This window comes from Dromiciops gliroides, chromosome 2 (genome assembly GCF_019393635.1).
Source record: "Dromiciops gliroides isolate mDroGli1 chromosome 2, mDroGli1.pri, whole genome shotgun sequence".
NCBI classification, from domain to species: domain Eukaryota; kingdom Metazoa; phylum Chordata; class Mammalia; order Microbiotheria; family Microbiotheriidae; genus Dromiciops; species Dromiciops gliroides.
The window spans coordinates 650810251-650834802 of record NC_057862.1 but is presented as its reverse complement, the minus strand read 5'-3'; the positions used below and the strand labels follow the sequence as shown (position 1 = coordinate 650834802).

Below are 24552 nucleotides of genomic sequence, written 5' to 3'. Positions count from 1 at the left end.
TAATCAGTTAGCATGCCTATTTCTCCTAATACCCACAAACACTGAATTTTGTTATTTCTAATTCTTTTTGCCATTTCAGGGGTATGAGGCACTATCTCAGTTGTCTGACCCACGTCTTTTTTTGTGGTGAGGCTGACCACTGCTTCAAGAGGTTTTAAAGAACCATGTGTTTCTTCCGTAGCTCTAATGGTGCCTTGGAAGTGTTGAGGGGCTCCCTTGCAGGGGACACAGGAATCCTGACTGGCAAAGAGTCTTCAGAGGGGACAGACACAGAGAGAGGCAGGGACTTTGGAGGGCGCATGGAAGACCTCCCTGGAGCTACAGGCTCGTGGGGAGAGACAGACAGAAGCCCAATATGCCCTATGAGTCCTGGTGCAGGCATGCTCAGAGACCTCTAAGAGTGGACTTCCTGGGTGAGATCATTCTCTCCTAGGCCGAGCTGAGATTTCATTTCACTCCTGAGTCTCAGAGGCCTTTTATTCTAGGGTATTCTATTGCCTGAATTAATCTCTATGACTTCCCCTAATTTCTGTTTTAGTGCTTGCTTTGATAAGCATGTTTGCTTGTTGTCTCTAATTGTCTTTTGTGTAATAAGTATTTGGCGGCAGGAGCTAAATGATGAGATCAAACTAACAGTTAACCTCTCAGACTAGGGCAGGGCCTCTTTCCACCCACAACAACCAGGGAAAATAAGTCTGATATGGAACACATAGGCATAATTATAGCCCAATACCCTTCTTGAAGATAAGAGAGCAAAGGGATTTCCCAATTAAGGGCTCCTAATCTCCACAAAGGTGGAAACTGCTGTGTGGCGGGGGGGGGGGGGGGGGGGGGGGGGGGGGGGGGGGGGGGGGGGGGGGGGGGGGGGGGGGGGGGGCGCTGCTCCAGATCAACCTGCCAAAGCACCTCCGTCTTTGAGGCCCATTTCAACCTGTGACTCTTCTTCTGGCTATTTTCCATTCATATTTTTGGATGGTTCATTCATTTGGACTAGAACTTACTTGGGGAATTTTTAACAGCTAATTAGTTACATTTAACAAATTAGTCTACTTGGCACATTTGTTGTAAATGTTTTTCCCAATCTGTTATTTTTTTTCTTTTTGTTTTTTATTTTTTCTTTAAAAAATTTCTTTTGGTGTTGTATAGTAATTTTTCATTTTTAAGTAGTCAGGCATGTCTATCTTGCTGAGAAAATATAAGGACGGTTCTTAAGAGATTTTCAATGGGATGCTTAAATGGTGGCACTGTGTTTTCAGAACAGAGAAGTCAAGGAGTGATGGTTAAAGATGATCCTTCTTACAGCTGAGACACTGTAAATAATTAGTTCTGTCTGTCAGTCAGCAACAATTAATTAAGCACTTATTATGTGGCAGACACTATGCTAAGCACTGGGGACGTAAGAAAGGCAGAAATGCACTTTAACTTCAAGGAGCTCTCTGGGCTGCTCCACATCGTGCCCCATCTCCTGGGACCACCCCCTCCCCGTTCTCCCTGCTGGTCACCAGACACTCTGCCCCTAGGTAGCCAATCCCTGATAGGTCAGTTTCTGCCTCACCTTGCTAGGGCCCGGACCTCCACACCACAGTACACCATGCTGCCATATGTGTATTTTCCAGTTCCTTTTCAAGTATCATCTTCCCCCTTTGGGAAGGAATTCCTTGAGTATTTGTGTCTTGAGTGCTTAGCACAGAGTCCCAAAGACAGCAAGTGTTTACTAAGAGTTTAATAAAATCCACCTATCTCTCTGGCACACAGTAGGTAAATAGGCACATGCAAGATCTACACTAAGTAGATGGGAGGCACGGTGAGAGCAGAAGGCATCAGCAGCGAGGAGAACTGGGAGGAGGGAGGCCTCCTACAGAAATGGGATCTTCACTGAATCATGAGGGAAGCCAGGGAAACTAAGAGGCAGAGAGGAAGGGAACCAAGCATCCCAGCTGTGGGGGACCGCTAATGCCAAGCCACAGAGAATCTGCAAGCAGGCCGGCATGACCGGGACACAGTGTGTGGAACTGGAAGCAAAGTGCAAGGCATCTGGAAAGGGAGCAGAGGGCCAGGCTCCAGATGGCTTTCCACGCCAGAGAGGGTTCTATTGGACCCGGGAAGCACCCAGGAGACAGAAAGGAGTGACCAGGAGGACAGAGGGAAGAGACGAGAGACTCTGCTTGGGAGACCTGTGAGAAGCTATGGACATGGTCCAGGAAAAGGAGGTGAGCCTGGGGCTAGGCGAGTGGAAAGGAGGGGATAATGCAAGAGATGCTGGGAAGAGAGAAATGACACGACGGCAACAGATAGGCTGTCTTATTGTTGGACACTGTTAATCAATAGTACTGCCAGGAACCTTGATGCTTATGTAAGCCAACATGATGAATGCAGAAATCTGTTTAATGCGATTGTACATATACAACCTATATCAGACTGTTTTCTGTCTTGGGGAGGGAGAAAAATTTGGAACTAAAAATCTTATAAAAACAAGAGAGTTGAAAACTATCTTTACATGTAACTGGACAATAATAAAATACTTTTATGATGTTGATGTAAGCCTAGGAGATCAGGGAGTTTGATGCATAGAAAAGAGTAAATGCTTATTACCCAAATTTTATAAATAAATTATATTTTCTTATGCCTGCCCCATGTTAATCTCTGTATCTATTTCCTGGCCTCATCTCACTCTGATCCAGTAGCTTTGCTGTGGTGAGATGCCTCAGCAAGCAGTCGGAGAGTAACCTTGGCATGAAGATGGTGGGGCTCGGCATAGGGGTGGGCAGAGCAGGGAAAGCAGGGGGGCTGGCTGGGCCCAGGGGAGACACTCTGCAGAAGGGGAGCTCTGCATCTCCCCCTGGCCCCCAACATGTGCTGGTCACTGGAGCTAGCTGTGACTTCGTCCCTGGCTGTTCTTCATTCTGTTCCCAGACCCAGCCCTGTCATTTGTCCATCACTGTTCTTAACGGCCATGGTGGCATACCCCACAGGAAGAATGTGAGGTCCCCTTCCCTCTATATGTAAAATACTCATCTCTGATTCTGCAGACATCCGATATGTGCTTACTGAGCACGCAGGGCCATGTCTTATGTTTTTCCTCATTTACAAGGACGACCATGAACAGGACTTCTCTCTCCTGGCTCACATTTTCAAACCTTTGCTCCAAAGTAACCTAGAGCTTGTCTGAGCGTGTTTAAAATGAAGTCTAATCTATGACTCAAAAAGTAATAAAAATATTCCATTCTTTATATATCAAGATGATGCTACCAGATTTTTAAAATTTTGTTTTCAGTTCCAAATTTGCTTTCTCCTCCTTCCTCTCCCTCATGTACTGAGAAGGCAAGAAAACTAAAAGCTACTACAGATGTGTGGGGCAGCTAGGTGGCACAGTGGATAGAATGCCTGGGGTCAGAAAGATCTGAGTTCAAATCTGACCTCAGATACTTTACTAGCAGCGTTACAACTGTAAAAATTTCTGAGAAGACTGGCCAGAGTTACAAGTGTAACCTCCTTAGCCATTTAATTAGTTTTGTTAGATCATAGAATAGAGGAGTCACATCCAATAAGGCTGAAAAGACGAGTTAGGGAAAGGGTTGTAAAGTGATTTTATGAGAGGAAGGTACCCCAGGCATGGGGTACATCCAGTGCAAAGGCATGGAGATGATAGATAAGAGTTGAACAGAAGGACCAGAGAGAGGCCAGTTTTGTTAGATCATAGAATAGAGGAGTCACATTCAATAAGGCTGAAAAGACGAATTGGGGAAAGGGTTGCAAAGAACTTTAAAAGCTAAACAGTCGGGTTTATGGTTGATTCTAGAGGCAACTGGAAGCCAGTGGAATCTATGTTGGAGGTAGCATGCTACACCCACCATGAACCTTTCCAGTGCCCAGTGGATCATCTACAATTTAGATTCTTCTGAGGTCTTGGAATTCCATGACTCAAAAGCATCACTGGACAAATACTGGTATTAAAAAAATGTGGGTTTTTATAACAGATCCACGGTACCACCTCACTATACTTCCAAAGGAGCCAACAAGGCAGTACATTCTTGGAAGAACTGAACCCCATCAATACTGACACATTATCAATGGGACTAGAAGATATAAAGAAGTTACAGCTCACATGAAGGATTAATTCTAGATTGTCCTAAAAGAAACAAATAATAAGATCTGGAAAAGGCCAACTCTTTGCTGGGTATCCCAAATGATAAGAAACACATGTACAAAAATATTTATAGCAGGTCTTTTTGTGGTGGCAAAGAACTGGAAATTGAAGGGGTGTTTGTAAATTGGGGAAGGGCTGAACAAGTTGTGGTATATGAATGTAATGGATTACTATTGTGCTGTAAGAAATGATGAGCAGGCAGATTTCAGAAAAACCTGGAAAGACTTAAGTGGACTGATGCTGAGTGAGCAGAACCAGGAGAACATTGTATACAGTAACAGCAACATTGTGTGATGATCAACTGTGTTCTTCTCAGCAATACAGTGATCCCAGACAATTCCAAAAGATTCATGATCTCCACATCCAGAAAAAGAACTATGGAGTCAGAATGCAGATTGAAGAATACTATTTTCATTTTGTTGTTGTTTGTTCTTTTCTTCTTTCTTGTTGTTTTTCCCTTTTGTTCAGATTGTTCTTACAACATGACTAATGTGGAAATGTTTAACATGATTGTACTGTATAAGCTATATCAGATTGCTTGCTGTCTTCAGGAGAAGGGAGGCAGGGGAGGGAGAGAGAAAAATTTGGAACAAAAAATTGTATAAAAATGAATGGTGAAAACTATCTTTACATGTAATTGGAAAAAAATAAAATACTTTTAAAAAAAGAAACGTCTTTTCAAGGTCATTTGACTGTGCAGTGTTCCTATTGAGCATAAACAGACAACTGCACAAGTGCAGCTAAAACCTCAATATCTATTACAGAGGCCAGAAAGAAATTCTATGAAAAAGCTGATGGTCCTAAGTCAACTAATATCTTGATTCTTGGTAGCTGCAATGAGAAAGTGGACATAAGGGAGACTGGTGAAAACTCATTTGTAAAATACAGTTCAGGATCAAGATGTGTCAGAGGCTAAAAAGTGAATATAACAAGTAACAGAAATAAACTCCAGAATGGGCTAGCTGGTAAGAGGAAGGGAACAAAGAAGAGACCCACACCCAAGTCAATGAGGAAGGCAGACAGAAGTTCTCTCCATTAAACTACTTGGGTTAGTCGCTTATTCACCTGGGCTAATGTTTATCACAAAGAGTTTGTTGGAGCCCTTTAACATGGTGCTTTACTTTAGCAATTAGCCACAATTCACTCCCAGATCTCTGGATGTTTGTATAAAACATTGTGGCCCCTCAGAACCAGTCCTGAACCAGACTGATTCAATTGCTAAGGAAGAAACCTGGTGACAACAGGTTTTGGGGTCCATGGTTTCTTGGTTGGATTCAGACCTGGGATTTTATCAGTTTTGAAAACTTCCTGGTGAGGAAAATTCTTCTGCAACTTACAGTCCCAGAGAGTCATCCAAGGCACTGACAAGTTAAATAACTTGCCCAGGGTCACACATTTCCTATTATGTGCCAGGCACAGGGATACAAAGACAAAACTAAATGGTCCTTGCCCTCAGGGAGCTTACATTCCATTGGAAGAACAAGTATGTAGTTGTTGTTCAGGTGTTTTTTCAGTTGTGTCCAACTCTAAGACCCTAAGTAAGCATTTCAGAGATGATTCACGGATCTGATAGGAATAAATGAATGAATGAAAAGCACTGTGCTAAGTACTGAGGATAAAATCAACTATAAGACAGTCCCTTGTCTTCAAGAAGCTTACATTCTTTTTTTTTTTTTTTTGCTTTTTACATTATTATTTTTTTAATTTTTTTTATGTATAAGGTATTTTATTTTTTCCGTTACATGTAAAGATAGTTCTCAACTTTTGTTTATACAAGCTTTACAATTTCAGATTTTTCTCCCTCCCTCCCCTCCCTCCTCCCTCCCCTAGACAGCAGGTAATCTGATATAGGTTATATCTATATATCTATATACATATACATATAGATATATACACACACACATATATATATATACACACATAATAACATGAATCCTATTTCTGCATTAATCCTGTTACAAGAGAAAAAATCAGAGCAGTGATGCAAAACCTCAAAATAGGAAAAAAAAAACAGCACCCAAAACAAAAGAAATAGTATGGTTCAATCAGCATCTATACTCCACAGTTCTTTTTTTTTTTTCTTGGATTTGGAGATCCTCTTCTATCATGAGTTCCCTGGAACTATTCTGCATTGGTGAGAAGAATATAGTCCATCACAGTAGGTCAACACTCAATGTTGATGATACTGTGTACAATGTTCTTCTGGTTCTGTTCATCTCACTCATCATCAGTCCACGAAAGACCCTCCAGGTTTCTCTGAACTCCTCCTGCTCATTGTTTCTTACAGCACAATAGTATTCCATTGTATTCATATACCATAACTTGTCCAGCCATTCCCAAATTGATGGGCACCCCCTCAACTTCCAATTCCTTGCTACCATGTAAAGAGCAGCTATAAATATTTTTGTACATGTGGGTCCCTTTCCCCCTTCCATGATTTCTTTGGGAAAAAGACCCAAAAGTGGAATTGCTGGGTCAAAGGGTATGAACAGCTTTATCGCCCTTTGGGCATAATTCCAAATTGCTCTCCAGAATGGAGAGCACAGCTCCACCAACAATGCATTAGTGTTCCAATTTTCTCACAGCAAGAAGCTTACATTCTTAAGAGTGAGAGAAAGCAGGGGTTGCCTGGGAAAAGTGTCTTGGTCAGGTAAATCCCAGGGATAGTGAATAGAACCATAGGGAAATTGATTGATGTGCTATATTTCTTTTCTTTTCTTTTCTTTTTTTTTAGTGAGGCAATTGGGGTTAAGTGGCTTGCCCAGGGTCACACAGCTAATAAGTGTAAAGTGTCTGAGGCCGGATTTGAACTCAGGTACTCCTGAATCCAGGACTAGTGCTCTATCCACTGCGCCACCTAGCTGCCCTGATGTGCTATATTTCTTGAAGCAAAGTTAGTATACTATTGGTTTGATTATTGGAGAGAGGGGAATAAGAAGGGGCAATAGGAAAAAGTATAGAGTGGACAGAAAGAAGGTAACTGATATGAATGGCTGAATGGGATATAAACTATGATCTGGTGTAGGGCCAACCAGGTATATTTGTGGTTTATTCATTTACCCATCACGACAATTCATGGATATGAAAGATAATTTGTTAATAATGAACATGGTTGGGGCAGCTAGGTGGCGCAGTGGATAAAGCACTAGTTCTGGATTCAGGAGTACCTGAGTTCAAATCCGGCCTCAGACACTTGACACTTACTAGCTGTGTGACCCTGGGCAAGTCACTCAATCCCCATTGCCCCGCAAAAAGAAAGAAAGAAAGAAAGAAAGAAAGAAAGAAAGAAAGAAAGAAAGAAAGAAAGAAAGAAAGAAAGAAAGAAAGAAAGAAAGAAAGAAAGAAAGAAAGAAAGAAAGAAAGAAAGAAAGAAAGAGGATAATGAATAGGGTTTCAGAGAGGAATACTGGAAGAATGGGACTAAAAGGGATGGGTATCAGAGAGGAGGTATGTGTCACACAGCCAATATGTGTCAGAGGCAGACTTGAACCCAGGTCTGCCTGACCCTGGGCTGGGCTCTTTACTACGCCATCTTACCATACCTAATATATTTGACCTGCTAAGTATACAATTTTCTGTTTGTTGGGTCAATATAGAAGAGTACACAACATAAAGTTTACATGTTCCAAGAGATGGACATTGCATATACAACAAAATAATTAAAGCAGCATTTTAAATTAAATTAAAGTAGGCAAAGAACTGGTAACAACATAACTACCAATCAACTGGGCGAAAGTTAAACTGTGGTACACAAATGTAATGGAATATTATTGTGTTATGAGAGATTATGAATATGATAAATACAGAAAAACCTGGAAATATTGACATAAAGTGATGCAAAGTAAAGTAAGAAGAACCAGGAAAACAATATAAACAAAGACTATAATACTGTAAATGGAAAGAACAAAAAACCATTGTATGAAATGATGCAGAATAAAGTGAGCAAAATCAGAAGCAGCATCAATTTTATAATAAGTGTTGTTAAAATGAACAACTTTGAGAACTGAAAACCCTAATAAACAAAATGACTAACCATGACTGCAGAGGGAAAATGATGAATGCTACCTACTTCTTGAGAGAGAGGTGATGGATTAAATATGCAGAATGAGACACATCTTTTTGAAGAGAACCAATGAGGGAATTTGTTCTGCTTGACCACGCATACTTGTTACAAAGGTTTGGTTTTTCTTTTTCTTCCCTCTTCCAGTTGGAAGAGAAGATGGGAAAGAGAAGAATGATTGCTTATCAATTTAAATTAAAAAGAAAAAACCCTGAATACTGTGAAATGATGACCAAGCTTGGCCCCCCCCCCAAAAAAATGATATATTAGAAGGGATCTCTTTTTTGCAAAAGACTCTGGACATGATACACTACACATAATATCTGATTTTGTTAATGTGGTAGTTTTTCTGAAGTGTTTCTTTTCCCTTTAAAAAATTCCTTCTTATATGAGATGATTTTTCTCGAAGAGACAAGAGGGTGTGATAGACTGTAATATGGAGGAGACATAATAACAAAAGATTTCAATAAGCATTTCTTTTTTTTTTTTTCAGGGCAATAGGGGTTAAGTGACTTGCCCAGGGTCACACAGCTAGTAAGTGTCAAGTGTCTGAGGCTGGATTTGAACTCAGGTCCTCCTGAATCCAGGGGCCAGGGCTCTATCCACCGCGCCACCTAGCCACCCCCAATAAGCATTTCTTAAAGAACATTTTTTAAAAACTCTTCCATTTTGGAAATCTGGGCTTAGTAGTGATAGTTAGAATCGGATTTCATTTTCTTTTCTTAAAAAACAACACCCCAAACCATGAAATCTCATAACAGCTGTTACTGATCAACATCTGCCTCAGACTATATGAGGGGAACAGATGGAGAAAGATTTAGAGTAATTGGTAATTCGATACTACACTGGGATTGAGTTTTAGCTAAACATGTCCTTAAGCAAGAATAAACCATATATACACATCATAATAGTCTCTATATTAAAAATCACTGACAAATTAATTTGAAGCATAAATATACTATAACTGGGCTATAAAACAGCTTCTTATTATAATGATAAATTTAGTTCAAATTATCTCCCTGGAATTATTACTATATACGGTAGAATCCTAACAGAATAGGGTTAGCTACAGAGGGTTATGACTGACACCTATCAACAGTATTATTACAGTGTTTTCAAAGAGTCCTACTGTTCTGGGGAGGGACTGAGGAATTGCTAATTTGCTAGTCTGTCTAGTGATAGTAACCTGCAGGTTAGAGGATGGATAGCAGTATGCTGTCATTGGCTCCCAACCAGCTATTCACCATCCCCTCTTCACTCAGGGAGAAGAAAGAGGAAGAAGGGGTCAAGGCAAGGCTGGGGCATACATAAGGATGATACTGAAAATCACACTGAGGGATTATAGGGATTTCCCCTGGAGCATGGATCTGGGAAGATGCTCTACGGCTGGTTATCACTACAAAAAAGGCTTTAATTTCACTTAAAGGGTTTCAACAAGCTACCCCATCCAAGCACCTGGAGGTGGCAATATGAATTAGAAACCCCGGCATAAGCCAAGGCTGTGTTTATAGTTGGGTATTTAGCAGAATGAGCCCAGCAAGATGAATACTTTGAGAATCGGTGGGATTTGCTTTGAAATGCCAGAAGACTATTTTGGAAATGTTGCTCTAATTACAGTATCTACCTCCTTTAGAACTATCCCAACAACTTGATGGAGACAAGTCAGTTTGCATCTTTTAAACTGGTTAGTTATGAACCATTCCAGCCCCAGGAGGCTAATCGAGGGCACAGGAGACATGGAAGAGATTTTTCACTTGGAGAGGTACACACCGGACTCACCCTGGACAGTGTCGTTGATATATATGAGCCAGAGACAGAAATTACAATCCAACTTGTTCTATTCGGAGCCCAAGATTCACACTCACTATTAAACAGCCCCCCACATTCGGCACCTTGTGACTACCCAAGTGGTGTCTAAGACCCAAGTGGTATGTCTAAGACCCAGATTTAGTAATAGCGAAAACAAAGCTCTTTATTTATTTAGCTCTTTCCTCAAAGAGTGGCTGGTTTACTTTTCACTTCCTTCTCCACAGACTCCCTTCAGGCTATTTCTGGGTCTTGGAGGCCAGGAGCCTAGCAGTCCATCTTTTTTCTTCCCCTCTGGCTAACAGAGAGCTCAGCACTTAATAGTAGGTATTTAAACGCTCCCAGGAGTGAAATGGCTTGTTAAATTGCTCTGTGAGTCTGAGAATTGGGGTCTTCAGTCAGAGGGGAGTCACCTGAAAACAGTTACCTTAAACTTAACTGAAGAGAGAAGGGAAGTGGTGAAGGAGGAGGTACAAAGAAGGAAAGGGATGGGTATGAGGGTGTTTAATAGATGCTTTTTGAAGGAGATGATGGATGACTGCAATGTGGTCAGCTGAGTGGCGATGTTGAGAAGGAGGATTTGTGTGTTTCCAAAGTTTTCTCCTGGACGAGCAGTAAAATTCGCAAGTTTTACTGCAGCTCACAGGTCAATTATTAAAATTGGTGTTGAGATCATTGCTTCTAATTTCGTCTTGGGTATTATGCTAGTGAATACATGATGAAACTACAGTGAAGGGCAGACAGAGCCACACCTAAGAAGAAAATGCTAAGTCTGCTGGCCCGGCTACAACTGAAAGGCCAACAGCTGGACCTGTCATAACGGGAAGAGAAGGGCAGGTCAATGTTTCGGCCAAAATGTTTCCTGCTCAGGAATATGCCCAGGTGATCTGATATAGAGAAGCACAGTCAGCATGCGGCCCCCAAACACAACTAAATACTCAAAAACGTCACCCAGCAGCTGGTTGGACTGACAGAAGAATGCCCCCCCCAGGACATTCTTTCACAGCCCTTCCTTGGATGGCTGGGGAAGCTACAGCAAGCTTTACTTTGGGGCTGCACAGGATGCGGCAGCTTTTCCAGAGAAGCCTGGGTGACCAGGGTGGGTGACAACTCACAAGAAGGTGCCAGTTTAATGACATCGGGCAGTCTGCCTCTCCTAAAGCCCTCTTCCAACGGCTTAGCTGTTGTGATGGTGACTGGGTTCTGGCCAAGTCAAGTCAACAAGCCAATAGGCACTGATCAAACACCTCCATGTGCTGGGCACTGTGCTCAGTAATGAGGATCCTAAGAAAGGCAGAAAAAGATCCTTGTTCTCAAGAAGCCCTCAGCATAATGGGGGGGAGGGGGGCTACAACAAGAAAACAACTGTGCACAACCAAGATAGGTTTATAAAAGGCAGACTGGCGAGGGGGACTGGGAAAGCCTTCTTGTAGAAGGTGGGATTTTAGCTGGGACTTGAAGGGAGCCAGGAAAAGTCAGAAGGCAGAGACAAAGAGAGAGGATTCTTGGCTAGGGGCACAGCCGGAGAAACGGCCCAGAGCCACTGATGGCTGAGGGTGTGGGAGGGAATGAAGGGCAAGAAGACCAGGACGGGAGGACGGGTCAGGTTGTGAAGGGCTCTGTGTTTGTTCCTGGAGGTGATAGGGAGCCACGTGGTCAGAGCTGCGCTTCAGGAAGGTCACATTAGTGGCTGAATGGGGGTGGACTGGAGTGGGGAGACTGGAGGCAGGCAGACCCTCCAGCAGATGAGGGTCGGCCAGCACCAGCCGGGTCAGGAGAGATCTTGTGATAGCAGAATTCAGGGCACTTCGCCCTAGGCTGGATATGGGGGGTGGAGGGAGGGAGAGAAAGTGAGGAGTTGAGGGTGACACCTGGGTTGTGAGCCTGAGGGGCTGGGAGGATGGGGTGCCCTTGACAGTCACAGGGAAGTGGGGAGAGGCTCTGTGTCCGGTGGTCAGCTCGGAGTCTGGAGAGGCCTATCACTAGACTAGTTACAGTGTTGGGAACGTTTTGGTCCTAGCAACTTCTGGAGACCGTCTTCTAAACTACCCAAGGGCTAGAATTACGTTGGCAGGGAGGCCCCCTTCCCCACCAATAAAACCCCAGCCCTGTAACCGACGGAAGTATAATGAGACCTGACAGAGAAGTACAGGAAAGGTCAGTCTGGGGAGAAATGGAACGGCACAGCCCGGGGGACGCAGTGCGGGTGCTCGGGAAGGAAGCCGTGAGCCCTCCCACCTGCGGGAGGGACAGCAGGTGCTGTTCTCCCCACTCCCACAGCACTTGGGCCCCCTCCACTACAGCACCATCCCAACCATGACCGGCTTGCAGAAGACCTCTCCTTTCTGTGGAGGAGAAGGCCGCGCTGGGATGTGAAGGAGAGGGGAGCGGCTGAGGGTACCTGTGACCCTTCAGAAGCCCCCTACAAACACCCCAGCTTCTCCTTGGAGTCTCACAGGGAATTTCCAAGGTCTTCCAAAGCTCAGGGGGGGTCTGTGATCTCCTCAGTGTACATCATTCCCTTCAACAATGCAGAATGCAACCCAGCCGCGTCTGCCCATCTTGCCGACTCATGTCCATAACTCAAGTTCAATATGGGCACCCAATTCAACGTCCCTTGAAATCAAGAGGACACCAGTGCAGAGTGTAGGCTGTCCGCTGGTAATCCCTCTTAACAAATAACTGACTTGTCTCCTCTTTAGCGCACACTCTTGAATGTGATCTTGTACTCCACCAAAAGAAAATGGCAATCCATCTCAAAGTAGCAGAATCAATGCAGAATGCTTTAGAGTATACAGGACAGGATAGGGACTGTGCCTGCGGTTTCCACAGTATTTGGAACTCCCACCTAAGGAAACTCCCCTTGCCAAGATGGGCCAATATCTGCTCTAATATCTGGTCTAAGCTACCTGGGGCACCGAGAGGTGAAGTGGTCTGGGTCTCAGGGCTGGGACTTAACCTAACACTTTCCAGCTTCCTCTCCCACCCCCGGCTGCCTCTCCCTATGCTCTGCGATGCCCACATACGCATTACTTCATCTGGTCTTCACAGTCACTCCATGAGGCCAGTAGCAGAGCCCCATTTGACATGGAAAAACTAAAATTCAAAGTGGCTCAGTGATCTACCCAAGGCCACATGGCTAGTGAGGGACAAAGCCAGGACCCGAGCTCTTGCTGGTGAACTCCAAGTTCTCCAAGTGCACCGTCCCTGGTTCAGGAAAGCAGCACTTTCTGTGTCTGCCTTTGTCACAGGAGCTCTGATGACTGAAGTCTCCTGGGGGGGGGGGGGGGGGGCCAAGGCTAACAAGCAAATGGCCACTCTTGGCCAAACCGATCCGGGACACTCACCTAACGCTCGGACGATCCTCATCAGCGCTTCTCCCACTTTCATTCTGGTCTCTGGGGGATGCTTCCCGGGGCTGCTCCCATACTGGGTCAGCAGGGATGGAAGGATTTCCTCAGGATATACATCTGCCAGCAGGGCAACACCTGGGGTGGGAAACAAAATCGTTTCATTTCTGCGACTGAAAAAGTCATGAAAACAGACTTGAACATAAACCTATGACGGGTGTGAACAAAGAGGAATGCAGCCTCTGTTAGTGGCCCTCATTCATATCAAACATGGGGCTCCAAAAAAAAAAGGCCATGGACTCCCACATGATGGCATTTGACCTCTAAGTGTCCAACGAATGAGAAAATACCCAACCAGATGGCAGTGTTTGGTGGCTCTGTGGGTCTGCAGGCCCCTTATGACAGTCCACAGCCCCCAGGAGTTTGTAAGCCACAAGTCAGGATCCCCCAAAATGGACAGATACAACCCCTCCTTCCCAAAGCTCCCTTTATCTTGCACTCTCCCCAACCTCTGTCATTCTGCCCTGGGGGCAGAGAAGCCCACTCAAGATGAAAAGCCAGGCCATTGTTGCTCACTTACAATTTGACCAAAGCAAGCCAAACGCTTGCTGACTGAGGCACACTTGAGGCTGGGCTCATTACCGTTATTCACTTACTTAAAAATCAGTGCTGCTGGGGCAGCTAGGTGGCGCAGTGGATAGAGCACCAGCCCTGGATTCAGGAGGACCTGAGTTCAAATCAGGCCTCAGGCACTTGACACTTACTAGCCGTGTGACCCTGGGCAAGTCACTTAACACCAATTGCCTCACCAAAAAAAAAAAAATCAGTGCTGCTAGCCTTTATGCCCTCCATATATGGATCATGCTCCCCCCTCCCAGTTTTAATTCTTCACTTTAGCAGTATGTTAACTTTGATCTTGCTCTGATAAGTTGGTGGTCTGACTGTACCCAGATGGCTGATTCAGGAATGTTTCCTGCATCAATAACAAGGTATTTCTTGCCTGCTGAACTGTAATCATCTCTTCCACTTTGGTGACATTACCAAGAATTTCACCTTCAGAACTTTTGCTCCTACTATGAGGGCAGCAGGACGGCAGGAGAAGGTGAAGAAAAGGCCCCCTCTGAGCCTGCCCAGAGATGTTAAGTGAGCTGTGGGTACTTGTGGGTCACTGGACAAGGTGCTAGCGTGGAGAGTACTGACAGCTGAATTCATGCTCACAGAGTCTGAAAACAAGGTGACTCCTCCACCTTCTCTGCAGAGGTAGAGTGGGGCCAGACAGAACTAAAAGCCACGTCATCACTTTCTTTTTTCCATGCATTGCCATGGCTAGATTTTGGGGAACAGAAAACCCCAAAGCCAGGGTCGGCTTTCCTGCTCTTTCAAGGCCTTCGGGAGGCTCTGGAGAGATGCTGCCATCACTGGTATAACCTGGTCATTTGCGTGTTTTCCATTCTTCTTTCAGCCTAGCAGGTGCCCTGATGATGCTAATATGCAAGACTGTGCCTTGAATCCTAGGTGAGGGATGCCTGAGAACAAGGGATAATTGTGAAATCGAGCACATGGCACAAGCCAGAACTTAGCAGCAGTCACTCATACAAACAGTGAAGCCACACGGCTGCTCTCCAGAGCTTATCAATCAGTCTATAAACATTTATTAGGCACCTACTCCTGGGCCAGGCACCATGCTAACTATTGTGAATACAAAAAGATGCAAAAGACAGTCCCTGCCCTCAAGCGGCTCACCATCTAATGGGGGAGTATGTATAAACAAGCTACATGCAGGATGAAGAGGAAATAATTAACAGAGGGTAGGCGCTAGAATTAAGAGGATGGTGTTACCCTCTAAAGAAAAAGGGAAAGTGGGGGAGGGAGGATTTAGGGGGAAAAATAATGAGGTCTACTTGATGTCCGATTGGAGATCTTGGAAAAGTTCCCCCCACAGCTGCAGAATGGCAAACGGGAATAGAGTTGAGCGGGTGGAAGTCTAATGTGGCATACCTACAGACACCCCAGTGATTGCAGGACTCAGTTTTCAGTCATCTTTATACAAAAAAAGAAATGGGGAAAACAAGAATTGGAAAGGCCAAGTGGCAAATTCTGTCAGACTGTACAAATAGCAGCTACATCTGGGAGCCAAATAGTAGTTTTCACAGTCACAGATATACCATGTGCAAAAAAAAAAAGAAAGTATTGATCTTTTGAGCCAAATTCACCACGCCTGAGTAAGGGAGTCGATGGGGAGAAAATGGAGTTCTATGCTAACGCAATCCAAAATAGAATCTTCTCAGCCCGGATGAGAGACTTGGGACCTCAACATGATGTAGAAGAAAGGCAATCTCACTGCTGATATGCACCCTCTGCACCTTCTAAAACCATTTACTATTCGGATTTCAGAGGACTATTGTGAGGAAAGCCCTTTGTGCTATGCAAATGTGAGTGATTACTTATTATTACTCCAGGATTTAAAAGTGCTATTATTGCAGTTAATAAGAATGGTGCTGTATCAGGGCAGCTGCACAGTGGATAAAGCACTGGCCCTGGATTAAGGAGGACCTGAGTTCAAATCGGACCTCAGACACTTGACACTTACTAGCTGTGTGACCCTGGGCAAGTCACTTAACCCTCATTGCCTGGGGGCGGGGGGGGGGGAATGCTGTATCAAATTTCTCGTTTGCAAAAAGCTCTATTCAGGAGGACTAGACAACAAATCCAATCCCAAACACTAGCTGTGTGACCCTGTATAAGTCACTTATTTCTGTTTGCCTTGGTTTCCTCAACTGTTAAAAGGGGATAATACTAGTTCACACCTCACAAGGATCAAATGAGATAATATTTGTAAAAAGTGCCCAGCACGGTGCCTGTACCTTTCCTTTCCCTTCCTTATGCCCTCAGGTAAGACAATGAACTGCTAAATTTCCTCATCTGTAAAATGAGATGATTGGACCAATCTAATCTAAATCCTTTACCAGGTCTAAGGGTTAAGATACAAGACAGATTACAATCTTTTGTGCTAAATGGATGTGTCATCCTTTGACTGCCCCCTCTAAAAAGTTCGTTTGGTTGTCCTTAATTTCAAGCAAGTTCGACATTGAACGAAGATTGTAACTTGTCAACTAAACAGTATCTAGTAAAAATGCCGTTATTTCCAAAACCAAGCCAGAGTCGGTAAGAGCAGACAGGTTTACAGGATTATCAGCATATGCATTCCTTGTCAGAGATGAAATCTTGTCACATGCTTTTAGAGACCCTGCAAATACGGTGAAAGCCCACAATACTTGGGATTACCTACCAATTAGCAGCTTTGGGAAGGAGGGAAATAATGGCTATCTTCTTTTCTAACTAAATGGGAATTTCTCCGCAATTAACAAGGCAACCGTCACCTAAAGGTAGGAAAGCAGCCATCATGACCTGGTTTCCAAGCAACCGTTCATTACTAAGAGCTGCACTCAGGTGCTGCATCTTGTCTATCAAGCAGGGTGTGCATACATCCAGCTTTTCAGCAGTAGAGTCGCAGCGGTGGGCTGTGGATGACAATTCCAGCTGGAGCGGGGCACACGGGGCGATCTTTTTGCACCAGGTTCTGACATCATCCAAGTGGTGCATTTCCCTTATCAGTCTCATTTTGGAAGAATGGGTCGGGGGCATGAGATTTATGTATGGAAGAAACTGGAGAGCTAGTGGGGTCCAGCCTCTCCTTTTAATGCAGAGGCCAGGGGTGGTTAAGAGCCTTTCTCAAAGTCCCCTGTGTGGAGCCGGGGTTTGAACTCAGAGCCTCTCGCTCCAAATCCCCAGGGCGCCATGCTGTCAAGGACACCCCAGGGCCAGTGGCGAGGAAAAACTGTTCAGCATTCTCTGCTGACTTACTTTCTGCAATTTTTTTTTTTAAAGCGTCTCCAAATTTAGACTTTATCCTTAGGTTTTGTTACCTAAGATATTAGGCTTTCAGCTATTTGTTGTGAAGGTTTCAAAGCTGGAAACCGACTCCTAAGGAATGAATCACATATGACTAGAAATATGATTTATACATTTAAGACAATTTTTAAACAATAGGCAGTGTACATGTAGAATGTATGTCAAATTGTTTACTTTCTTGGAACTCAAAATTTTAAAAAGCCAATATTCAAAAGTGTTTTTACATGTAATTGGAAAAAATATAAATTAAAAAAAAAATCAAATAATAGTCAACCTAGCACTTATTAAATACCTACTATGTGCTGGGACCCGTGCTAAGACCTGGGGATACAAAGAGAGGTAAAAGGCATTCCCCCCTGCCCTCAAAGAGCTTATGATCCAATGGGGAGAGGCAACATGCAAATAACTGAGTAGAAAACGGTACACACAGGGTTGCCAGGGAGTAGTCTCTGAGGGAAGGCACTAGCATTAAGGAATAATAGCCTAAGTTTTCAGTTTTCAGTACAATTTTTTGGTCCTTAATAGTGTCTTTGAAGATGCATTTGTTTGATGCTTAAGTTTGCTATTTAAAAAAAAAAAAGTGATATTAGCTGTGTGACCTTGGACAAGTCACTTAACCCTTATTGCCCAGCAAAAATAATAAATAATTTTTAAAAGACGTTAAATTTTCATTACTTCAATATATACTCCTGGTTTTGCAAACTTCACATACAATAAACTCTCAAATTATCCATCAGACTTGTGACTATCTGATCCCATTTTCTTTGACTTCTGCTCCCTCCTTAACTGTCCTTGGCCTCCATGTCATCGCTCTCATTCCTATGTTTTTTTCCTCTTTTAAAAAAATAAATACCACTAAAAATGAATACATTTATTCTTTTTTTCCTTCTTCCCCCTTTTCCCTTCAACCCTGATTCCATAGTTACTCAACAAAATACTACCCTTGTTTTTTGGGGTTTTGTTTGGTTTTTGCGAGGCAATGGGGGTTAAGTGACTTGCCCAGGGTCACACAGCTAGTTAAGTGTCAAGTGCCTGAGGCCAGATTTGAACTCAGGTCCTCCTGAATCCAGGGCCAGTGCTCTATACACTGCACCACCCAGCTGCCCCCACTACCCTTGATTTTTATTCCCCTGTGAAATGAGATAACTATGAGTTTGGAAAAGTGGTGATGTGGAACAAAGGAGCAGGAAGAAGGAGGGGATAAGCATTTTTATATAGCACCTACTATGTGCCAGGCACTGTACTAAGTGCTTTACAATTATTATCTCATTTAATCCTCACAACTGCCCTGGGAGGCGGCTGCTATTATTATCCCCATTTTACAGATGAGGAAACCGAGGCAAACAGAGGTTAAGTGACTTGCCCAAGAGCTGGATTTGAACTCAGGTGTTCATGACGCCAGGCCTGGTGGACTTATTCACTCTGCCCCATATACATCACTCAACTTCCCTGGGTGTCAGTTTCCTCTCTTATAAAATGAGCCCGATGCCTTTGAAGACCTTTCCAGCCCTAAATATTGCAAACTATGAGAGATAGAGTAGAACCAATTAAATTACAGCAGGATGGCAGTCAACCTTTTTTCCCCTAAAGGCAGAGCTATCTGGAAGGTGTTTTTGCACATATGTTCAACTATTGCTTCCTATTCCTGGTGTCTAAAGTATTAGGTATTAGCTGCCTTGCGTACTAGATATTAGCTGTCCCAGCTAAAATGATTGAGTGTTAGACTCAATTCCAAAAGGACCATGTCAGGGTTAATAGAAAATGTAATTGGGTTATTCAGGTTGGGAACAGCTTAAAGAAACAGAATCATTGTTTCTAGTGAAGCTGAGAATTTTAATTTGCATTTCCACTTTACCATAACTACCTATTTCTTTATGCCTTAGTTTTTGATTAAGAGAGAAGAGCAAAGCAATTACTGGGGCGGGGGCATTTTGGTGTAGAAACCACAGAAAAGATTGAATCGCATTTTTAAAAATTATTTTTTATCATGAATTTAAAGATGGGCTAGCGAGGCAGCAATGGATAGAGAACTGGGGCTCACATCAGGAAGACCTGAGTTCAAATTTAACTTTAGACATTTAATAGCTGTGTGATGCTGGGTAAGGCACTTAATACCCTTTGCCTCAGTTTTCTTATTTGTAAAATGAGGCTGATAATAATAGCACTGACCTCACAGAGTTGTTGTGAGAATCAAATGAGACAATAAATGTAAAATGCTTAGCACACAGTAGGCACTACCACTGCTATTACTACTACTAATACCACCACCATTACTACTACTTATACCATGACTACTACCACCACTACTAATTACAGACAGGTCTTGTTTTACATGAATCAACCAGTACATAGAGGCATATGGTTCAAGAGCAGTAGGAGGACATGAGGGTAGGAGCCAGCCACGTGGGGGCCTGGCCAGAAGTGAAAGGAAGAACAGGTTGGGGAAGACATGTGGGGGTCAGACGCAGACAGGACAGACACAAGTGAGGACAAGGGTCGGGGCAAAGGTCTCCTCTCTTGGCCCTGGAGGTCTCAAGCCAAGCCCCCAATCTGGAGGCAACAGTAGCTATCTCTCTTCCATTCTTCTGCTTTCACTTAGAGAAGGGTTTTTTTTAAACTTTTTTTTTGGGGGGGGGGGTGTTAAGGGTGGCTGCGTACTATGCAGTAAAGTTCCTGGAAGTTTTTTTTGGAATGTAGATTTCTTTCAGAATTCTTTACATAAAGTCAAATTTGCAAATAACAATCTGTATACATAGAAAAGAGCAATTTACACACATGTGAAAGTCCTGAGAGAGAAGTCCATGGGGAAAAGGGATTGGGGGTCTTTTCCCCAAATATCAGCACAACAGATAAGTCCACAGTCCTCCTGTGCCCTCTCTCTCCTCCCTTTTGGGGCTGAACTCCTCGAGAAGCCGTCTGCACCAGGGACCTCCCCTACCCTTCGGCTCCCTCTCCTTTTTAACTCTGCTGTCTGGCTTCTGACTTCCTGCCGTCCCATTGACGCCACTCTCCCCCAAGTTACCAAGGGTTTCTTAGTGGCCCAATTCTCCTCCTCCAGGACCCCCCTGCAGCCTCTGACTGGGCATCTTCCCTGGCTGCCTCCCATGCCTGGGATGTTCCTCCTCCTCCCCCTCCTCCTCTGTGCCTCCTGATGTCCCTGGCTTCCTTCAAGTCCTCACTAATATCCTGCCTTCTGCAGGAATCCTGGACTGATCCCTTCAATATGAAGACCTGCCTTATATTGATCATCTCCACTTTATCTTGTACATATTGTGCCTGTACAGAGCACTTTCGTGTTGTCTCTTCCATCACACTGAGAGCCGGGAATGATCATTGGCTTTTTTTTGTGTCCTCAGCACTTAGCACAGTCCCTGACACACAGTAGGTAGTTAACAAATACTGACTGACTTTATGGCCTATAGAGTATTTTATGTCCATTATCTCCACTGATTCCCACAATATCAGCTCTCACAACTTTGATTCCCACAGATCTTCCCCTGTGAAGAGAGTAGGGCAGGTTCCATTACTCTCATAACAATAACGTGTTATTCATCATTTTAAAGATGAATCAACTGAGGTAGAAAATGACTTTTCCAAAACCACATGCCTAGTGGGTGGCAGTGCCAACACTCACACCCCATCTTCTGGTCTTGGGTCCAACACACTTTCTGCTACTGCAGCAGTGCCTCCCTAAAATTCAATAAAATTCATTAAATACTTAAGTATTTACTAGGCACAGGACCCCATGCTAATCACTGAAAGCACAAATATAAAGAAGGAAAAAAACCCAGAGTCCCTATTCTCAAGAAATGCCCAGTCTATCAGGAAAGTACAACAAATAAGTGTAACAAGCACAAAGGAGAGAACCCAACTGCTGTAAGACAATGTGAAGAGATCATAATTCAATTACATGCAGCAAGTATTCAATAAGCACCTACTATGTCAGAGGCCCCGGAAAACTAAGACATGTAAACCACCCGGTTCTTCCCTCCTACCCTCAGGAGCTCAGGGGATACATATGTAGACAAATGAGTATGATACAACATACAGGAGTATGTGATACAAGCAGCAAGGGGGTTCTAAGAAAGGGGGATGGGATAGAGGAGAGACTTTGGGCCTTTTACTGGTCCCTCCTATTCACCAAGACTTAGTGGCTCACCTACCAGGTGAGCATCTCCCTCCTCCTCCTCCTCCTCCTCCTCCTCCATAGCCACATCCAACAGGAACTCTTCCTCCCTTCACCCCATGTGATGCCCTCCTAGGATGCAGTGGCTTAGGCCCAGAAAGCCCATTCTCTTCCCAACCATCGAATTCTTCCTCTCAAACCATCTCAGATGCCACTTTCCCCGAGAGCAGCCTCCCTCCCCTCAGACTTAACAGGACACTTGCTCTGAACCTCTGCAATGCGCATGCCATGGAATGTGGTCAGAAAAGTCATCTCATCCCCCAACTATAAAATCCATTGGGCAGGGGCTGTGTGTTCATTAGATTTGGTATGTATCTTCCCTCACAGAGTGCTGAGTACACGGTTGGGCAGTCAGGTGTCTGGACTTCAGAGTCAGGCAGAGATGAGTTCAAATTCTGCCTAGGACACTTCCTAGATGTATGACTCTGGCTAAGTCACTTAATCTCTGTCAGCCTCAGTTTCCTGATTTGTAAAATGGGGGTAATAACAGCATCTGCTTCATGGGGTTGTGGATCAAATGAGATATGTAAACATGGCTTTGTAATCTTTAAAAGTACCACAAAGTACTCAAAGCGCCATAGGACTGTGAGCTCTGATGACTATTACAACATAAACACAATAAGCATTTGGTGTTTTTGTGCTGTGTCTTCTTTGGGAGAGGACAAACAATTCTTGGTTCCTCTGGTTAATGAAGGGAAATGGCTGCACAGATAATCTAGAAGCTCAGATGATCTGGGGCTCTGAAGGATATCGTGTGATTTTTAAAGGGGATATAGACAATAACAAAAGCAACAGCAATCATAGGATTATCTCAATAGATGCAGAAAAGGCCTCTGACAAAATACAGCACCCATTCCTATTAAAAAACACTACAGAGCATAGGAATAAAAGGAGCTTACCTTAAAATGATAAGTACTATTTATCTAAAACCATCAGCAAGCATTATCAGTAATGCGGATAAGCTAAAAAAACTTCCCAATACAATCAGGCGTGAAGCAAGGATGACCATTATCACCTCTATTATTTAATACTGCACTAGAAATGTTAGCAATAGCAGTAAGAGGAGAAAAAGAAATTAAAGGAATTGGAATAAGTAATAAGGAAACAAAACTATCACTCTTTGCAAATGATATGATGTTATACTTAGAAAATCCCAGAGAATCAACTAAAAAGCTACTTGATATTATGAACAACTTTAGCAAAGTTGCAAGATACAAAATAAACCCACATAAATCATCAGCATTTCTATATACTACCAATAAAGTCCCGCAGCAACAAATAGAAAGAGAAATTCCATTTAAAATAACTGTGGCCAATATAAAATACTTGGCAGGTCCACCTGCCAAGACAAACACAGCAACTATACGACCAGAATCACAAAACACTTTTCACAGAAATAAAGTCAGATCTAAACAATTGGAAAAATATTAATTGCTTATGGGCAGGCAGAGCCAATATAATAAAGGGGATACAGATATATCTTCACACTTCCCCACAAACTCCCTGCCTCTTCCCCAGGACTTAACAAAGAGTTCTATGGACAAGCACCACTTACTATATTTTTGTAGCTTCATCACATTTGTACTCTTTGGTACATGTGGATAAATAAGACTATTATAAAATTAATCTGGGCCATCTAATAACATGCTGTCCTACTTCCTGCAGTATCAGAAGCATATCAGGTGACTGAGGAAAATGTGTTTTCTGCTTAACAACTGTTGTAGATGCTTGAGAGTCGGGTATCTCTGAAGAGTGAAAAGTGAGTCAATTGCTGGGACATATACGGATGGAGTGCTAACTATGTGCCAGGTGATGGCACAGTCCCTGGCCGCAAGGAGCTCGCTTTCCACTGGGGAGAAAGCACACAGATCACTATGTAGAAGCCAGATGTATAAAGGCTAAATTGAAGATAAGCACGGAGGGCCAGAACTAGCATTAAGGAGGACTGGGGAAAGCTTTTTGCAGAAGGTGGGATTTTAGCTGACACCCAAAGGAAGCCAAGGAAGTCAGTAGGCAGAGATGAGGAGAGCGTGTATACCAGGCATGGGGGACAGCCAGAGTAAAAAGCTAGGTGGCGCAGTGGATAAAGCACCGGCCCTGGATTCAGGAAGGACCTGAGTTCAAATCCGGCTTAAGACACTTGACACTAGCTGTGTGCAAGTCACAACCCCAATTGCCTCACCAAAAAAACCAAAAACCAAAACAAACCAAAAAAAAGGGGTGGTGGCAGAGCTGGGGGGTGGGGGGAGGTGAGGAGCTGTGGTCTGGACACAGTGAGTAGGGGGATGCCTGTGGTACGTCAAGTTCCAAACATTGCACAAGCAGTTGGTGATGGGAGGACTCAAGCATAAAAGAACCATTTTTGGAGTCCCCTGCATAGACCTGACAACTGAACCGACGGGAAAGGTCAAGGGCCCTAAGATCAGGCTAGGAAGACCCAGAGAAGTTACTCTGGTGGTAAGTTGTACGAGGAGGATTTGCACCCAGGTCCTCTGAGGTCAGCCACAGCACTTTCTGCAGTCCCAGGGAAATGACTGCTCAAGCCACTTTCCTGTGTGGCTGGAATTTGGCAATGAGCTTAAGAGCTACGGGTCACTGAGGAGTTAAGACTTGCAAATCTGCTGTGTCTGAAACTGCCTGCTTTCCTCTCTGACCTAACTTCCCCTTGCTGAGCTCTTGCGGCCCTTCTGCCATGGGTGGAAATAGCCACGGAATTGTTTGGGCACGTCAGTAGCCTGAAGCGGCTTCAGGCCACAGATCCACAAAGCACAAGGTGACTTGCCAGGCTCGGATCCCAGCACTCTTATTTTCATCCACATCTCCAAATGACACAGCCACAGGGATCCAAGAAAGCCGGCTCCCTCGAGAATGAAATTCAAGTGAAGTTAAGTAACTTGGCCCTGGCCAGGGCTCTCCAGGTGGCTTCTCACTGTGACATCTTCCCTGCCATTCTGGATATCCCCATTGAAAAGGCACAAGGCCATGTTTGTCTCCTTCCTTTGTGATTCATCTATTTTTAGATTCAAATCTGGAATGTGCCTTCCATCTAGGTTTAGGGCACACAAACAAGCAGTGTGCTCTCCCTAAGGTG

The 24552-nt window shown here is 43.9% G+C and overlaps 1 protein-coding gene across 1 annotated transcript in view; it reads right to left on the bottom strand.

Annotated features, from left to right (window-relative positions):
- Nucleotides 1-24552, bottom strand: part of TANGO6 (transport and golgi organization 6 homolog) — a 214603-nt gene that overhangs the window by 88316 nt on the left and 101735 nt on the right. Inside the window, exon 15 of the mRNA XM_043986651.1 lies at nt 13361-13501. Coding sequence (XP_043842586.1) covers nt 13361-13501 — 141 coding nt within the window. The remainder of the gene's footprint in view (nt 1-13360; nt 13502-24552) is intronic.